Source organism: Cebus imitator, unplaced genomic scaffold (genome assembly GCF_001604975.1).
Source record: "Cebus imitator isolate Cc_AM_T3 unplaced genomic scaffold, Cebus_imitator-1.0 Scaffold261, whole genome shotgun sequence".
NCBI classification, from domain to species: Eukaryota; Metazoa; Chordata; class Mammalia; order Primates; family Cebidae; genus Cebus; species Cebus imitator.
The window spans coordinates 867,124-873,123 of NW_016107576.1; the positions used below are offsets into that span (position 1 = coordinate 867,124).

The 6,000-nt window shown below is 34.3% G+C and overlaps 1 protein-coding gene across 1 annotated transcript in view; it reads left to right on the forward strand.

The window, feature by feature from the left end:
- The window catches only part of SPATA1 (spermatogenesis associated 1), a 56,104-nt gene that overhangs the window by 10,702 nt on the left and 39,402 nt on the right, over positions 1–6,000 (forward strand). The window contains 2 exon segments of the mRNA XM_017499819.2: positions 2,536–2,642; positions 4,570–4,687. Of these exon segments, the coding sequence (XP_017355308.2) occupies positions 2,536–2,642; positions 4,570–4,687 (225 nt within the window).

Here is a 6,000-nt window from a genome sequence, read left to right on the forward strand (position 1 = left end):
GATCGAGACCAACGTTGCCAACATGGTGAAACCCTGTCTCTACCAAAAGTACAAAAATTAGTTGGACATGGTGGCACGGGCCTGTAATCCCAGCTACTTAGGACGCTGAGACTGTAGAATCGCTTGAACCCAGGAGGAGGAGGTTGCAGTGAGCCAAGAATGCGCCACTGCACTCCAGCCTGGGCAACAAGAGCGAAACTCCATCTCAAAAAAAAAAAAAAATCAACCAAATGCACTGTGTGATCCTTGTTTGAATTCCAGATTAAGAAAACATTTTGAGGACAATTAGGAAATTTTAAATATGGACTGGATATTAATTGACATTAAGTAATTTTAATTTTTTTTAGATGTGAAAATGAAATTGTGATTATGTTACCAGAGGTCCTTATTTTTAGAATATGGATGTCAAAGTATTTAGGGATATATTGTCATGATGTCTGATTTACTTTAAATGTTTTATTCAGAGAGAGATAATTATTTTTATAGGTATGTATGTTTAAAATTTTTTATATTAAATAAAAATATATGTCAGATCTTCATGTTTCTCTTAAAACCATACGTTAGCTTCCCATTTGATAGGTGAAAATGGCTCAGAAGGTGCTCTGTGTTTCCCCTCTACCTCTTTATATTTCTGAACTTGTCGTCTTCTACTCTTTACTCTCTGCTGCAATCATACTGACATGCTCTCACCTTAATACCTTTATTTTATCTCTTTCTGGAACTCTTTCCCTCTAGATCTTCACTTGGCTAATTCCTTCATTTCCCTTAGGTCTTTACTCAGATCTCACCTCTTCCGTGAAACCTACCCTGACTATTTAAAACTGAAAACTTCTCCATCCCATATCTTCTGATTCTTCTTTACCCTGCCCTACTTATTCTTTTTTCCTAGTAATTACCACTTTGTAATATGCTATATTACCTATTAGTGTATTATATTTTTTTAATTAAAAAAAATTTAAAATTTTACTTCTTAGAAGTCAGTATTTATTGTCTATTGGCTGTATCTCTCACAGAGCCAGGACTAGTCCAAGGCAAATGAGGTACTTGCCATGGATGAAAAATTTAAGGGGCTACCAAAAAAATTTTTAGTATTAATGCAAAAAAATACATGTTGAACAAGATGTCAATATTTCAATTAGAGACAGGATCCAACAGTGCCATCTCTAATCATTTTAAAGCCTATGGCAAAAGAAAAAGTATGTGCCATGCCTTGTAATGTATTTTTAAAATAGCTAATGATTTTAATGAAAACATTATTGATAAGTAGCTTCCATTACAGCCAAGAAAGTAAGATTTTAATAAATTAGGGTTTGGGTGTAAATAGAATATTAACCTTAAAATAATGTCAGATTTAATATATACTTAAAATTTTTTCCACATTTTTTCAACTGCTTTGTTGTTCTGGAAAAAATAAAACCATTAAAAGTGTATTTTTAAGAAGCATGTGTATAAATGTTTAGTTGAAGAAATAGTTTCCCCCTGTAAAATATTAATACATTTATATAAAGATAAGGTCATATTTACTTTAAATTTCTTAAGGTTTTGCAAATGTTTAATAGTATAGCTAGAGATTAATCTTTTAAGTGCTCTAGTGTTCAAAATGCAACATATAGCACACTTCACTATCACATCTATACAAACATTTTAAATTGTTAATATTTCATCATTAAAAGCATAGAAGTAATTTCCTTGAGTTATAAAAACAACTTGAAGAAAACCTTATGTTTAAGATTATTTTTATCTTCTATAAAATTAATGATATTAATAGTAGGTCATATTCAAACTTTTAAAGATTTCTCAGATATTTAATATTGCATTAGAGTATATTCATTTTAATGTTTTGACTTTTAATATGCAGTATCAATCTTAATTTGACTAAAAGATAAGACTATATTTGCAATCATTCTGTTTCTGTTGTGGTAATATAAATATTCTAAAGAGAAGGATTCTACTCAAGGTCATATGGAAAAGTGGATAGTTACATATAAGCACAGACATACTTACAGACATGCCCAATGTAAGAACAGTCATTCCTTTCTCATTTGGTCAGGAATAAATTCTTCCTGGAATTCTGGTTAATAAGTACTTTCCCCAAACCACGGTATTAAGCATTTTGCAGGTGCTGAGCGCTAGCAATCTTCAGAACTGTAATAGGGAGAAAATATACAAAGGCTAAGGATTCCATAAGTTCACTCCGAGGGAACGGAGCAGGTAGGGAGTGAGGTGAAGTAAAGGTTGATGTTAAGAAAACTGGTCGTGGTACCCTAGGATTCTTACTGCAGGCCACAAAAGAACACCATATGCCAAAATATTGAGATCATCTCATAGCCATTGCTGCCAAGGGAAAATGTACTCCAAGTGCCAAGTGGCCAACTTAAGAACAGATTTTTAGTTCATTTTGTTTTTTGTTTGTTCAGAGGAATGTATGTATTCTGTGTTTTTTTCAATTGTGTTTATTAAATGATTATATGTGACATAGTTGATTTTTTTTCACTTTAAAAATATTTTAACTGATGTTCTTCTCAATTTATTCAGTTGGTGGAACTTCATGTTTTTTATGTCCCTGAGGGATCATGGAACTATAAGCTAAATACCATTTCAACAGAAGTTGTTAACAGATTCATTTCAGCTGGATTTCTGAGGCAAGTGTTGTATAGTGATGTAACAATATGCCTGAAAGAAGTGTCTTTATTTCTGCAGAGAAAAATGCTTTCTGGAAATTGAAGAACTGTAAGTGAAAAATACTTTGTCCATTTGGTAGTTCCATTTCCTAACTTAATGAATACTATCAATATGTAGTGCTATGTAACAATTAAACCAGTTCTGTAGGAATAGCTTACTTGGCCATAGTTCTGCCACCCAGAAAACAGTGTATAACCTGTGTGTTATTATGATCATACACAATGTGAATTAAGAGAGAAGTTATCTGAAATTAAGAATCTGCTAAACTACTCAGAAGGCTGTGGTGGGAGGACTGCTCTGAGCCCCAGAAGTCAAAGCTGCAGTAAGCCATGATTGCACCACTGCACTCTGGTCTGGGAAACTGAGTAAGACTCTGCCCCCCACACTCCCCCCCAAAAAAAAAGAAAAAGAAAAGGGAAAGAGAAAGCTGCTGAAGATCTGAAAACAGTAGTTAGAGCAATATATCTACAATGTCTCTTTGTCTGAACTGTTTATAAACAAAGAATATGTTTATATGTATTTAGATGTGTATTTTCACATTCACAAAAAGACACGTAACACTATGTGATCTGACTGTCTGTTATCTCTCGAGCACACCCCTCTTCCTAATCTTCATCATCACTTTCTTCAACCACATCAGCCTCCTTTCTGTTCTGGAACACATTGCCCTATCTCAGGACCGTTGTACTTTCTGTTCCTTTTGTCTAGAATGAGTTTTCTGCCCTAACCATATGCCCTCCCATCTCTTTGAGGTTTTTACTCACCTATTACCTTTTTCTGTGGATATTCTCTAATCACTGCATTTTAAATCATTGCTACAATCCCTTTCTTTATTCTCTGCCTTATTTTTCTCTGTGGTACTTAGCAGTGTCTTATGAATTACAATTTTTTTTTTTTTTTTTTTTACTTATTCATTAATTTTCCTATTCCATCACGAGGTTGTAAAGTCCATGAGGGCAGAGATTTTTGTTTTGTTGACTGCCATATTCCCATACCTTGGAACAATGTCTGACACAGAGTAGGTGCTCAATAAATATGTGTTGATTGAATGAATTATCTAATATTTCTCATAAGGTCCTAGAAAAATAAGAACTTGGAATGATAGCATAAGTGATGGCTTTAAATTTTAGACATTCAGGAGCAAAGTGTTCCTAATAAGCAAAGATAAGGACTCTGACAATGTTAGATGTGAGATTATTTTAACATTATTTAAGCACTATCTAATAAATATCTGTGGCTATATCATTTCTTGATATATGTATAAAAGTAAATAAATTCCACAGCAAATTTTCACAATAAAATTTGGAAGCCGGGCGCAGTGGCTCATGCCTGTAATTCTAACACTTTGGGAGGCTGAGGTGGGTGGACGACAAGGTCAAGAGTTTGAGACCAGCCTGGCCAATCTGGTGAAACCCCATCTCTACTAAAAATACAAAAATTAGCCAGGTGTGGCAGTGAGCACTGGCAGTCCCAGCTACTCAGGAGGCTGAGGCATGAGAATCACTTGAACCCAGGAGGCAGAGGTTACAGTGAGCTGAGATCACGCCACTGCACTCCAGCCTGGGCAACAGAGTGAGGCTGTCACAAAAAAAAAAAAAAAAAATTGGAAGTAGATTAGCAAAGAGACAGTTATTTTCCTTTTCAGTACAAAACATTTATAAACAGTGTTTATTTGCATAATTTTAAAGGCAGACTTTTAATTATTTTAAGAGATATTTACAGAAGACCTACAAAATGCCAGCAATGTAGAAACATGATATGTTAAACTATATCTGACACATTAAATCAACATTTGTGTTTGAGATAGCTGACTAAAGTTACTGAATCATTAGTATATCCAAAATCTATTTCATTTGACATTGTAAGATGAATATCATAATATTTCAGAGTATCTCCTCAACTTACTTTACAAGCCCTGAGGGAGCATCTTGGTGAGTTCCTGGGTGAAGATGCTATTGCAGAAAAATTTTTGTTTCTGAAATGCATTGGAAATAATTTAGCTGTGGTAAGTTTTCTTTTTTTTCCTTCTGATTGAGAAAGACCATACCTTCTCAAATTATATTCCTTAAATGCTTCTCAACTCAGCTCCTTAAAATACTATTAGATTTGTAATCTTAATCATAATGAAATGGAAATATCATTAAACATACATATGTCACATAGGCATGTTATTGGGCACGAAAATAATGGGTTTTGTGTGTGTGAATTTCCTTGCAAAGCAAAAAGTACCGAGTTAAAATGTTATATAAGTAATATAATTCTTAAATTTAAATGAAACTTTTTAAGTGTTTTAAAAAAGTGTTTGTGTTCTGGAGAAAAATGGGGTTCTCATTGCTGGCACCACAGCTAGACTCATTTGATCTAAAAATGATATGGCTCCAACGTATTTTTTTGGTGTCAACTTCTTTTTTTTTTTTGAGACAGAGTTTTGCTCTTTTGCCCTGTCTGGAATTCAGTGGTATGGTCTTGGCTCACTGCAACCTTCACCTCCCAAGTTCAAGCAATTCTTTTGCCTCAGCCTCCCAAGTAGCTGGAATTATAGGCATGCGCCACCACGCCCAGCTAATTTTTGTATTTTTAGTAGAGACAAGGTTTTACCATGTTGGCCAGGCTGGTCTTGAACTCCTGACCTCAGGTGATCTGCCTGCCTCAGCCTCCTAAAGTGCTGGGATTACAAGTGTGAGCCACCATGCCTGGCCAATGTCTATTGATATTTACTGAACACTTCTATTTGTAGTTGCTATGACTTAGTGGCCAGGACACTCTAAGTAGAAAGTATTCCTAGCCTAAGTTTCTAATTTAACGAGCCATCACATCTCAATGTGTCTGGTCTCTCATATCCATATAAATTTTATTTCCTTAATCAAGATTTTCTATATTTAAACACTTTAAAATGCGGTGTAGTCTTATTTCACTCTAGTTAACAGATTATATCATTATTATGTGTTTATGTGATTATTTGCTTAACATCTAACTCTACCATTAGATTATAGTTCCTTGTGGGAAGGGAATTCATGCTATTCACTATTGTATTTCTAATCAGTGCCTAACAAGGTGTTTTGCACTAGAGGTGTTTAAATGTTCACTGAGCAAATTGAATCATGAATGATAATGGAAAAAATAGGCATTTTCTTCCAAAGTACCACTATAATTTGCTATGTGAGACTCTTGGGATCAGTAGCTAAATTTGTTTGTTTTTTTTTTCCATTTATTTTATTGCATTTTAGGTTTTGGGGTACATGTGAAGAACATGCAAGATTGTTGCATAAGTACACACGTGGCAGTGTGATTTGCTGCCTTCCTCCCCATCACCTACAC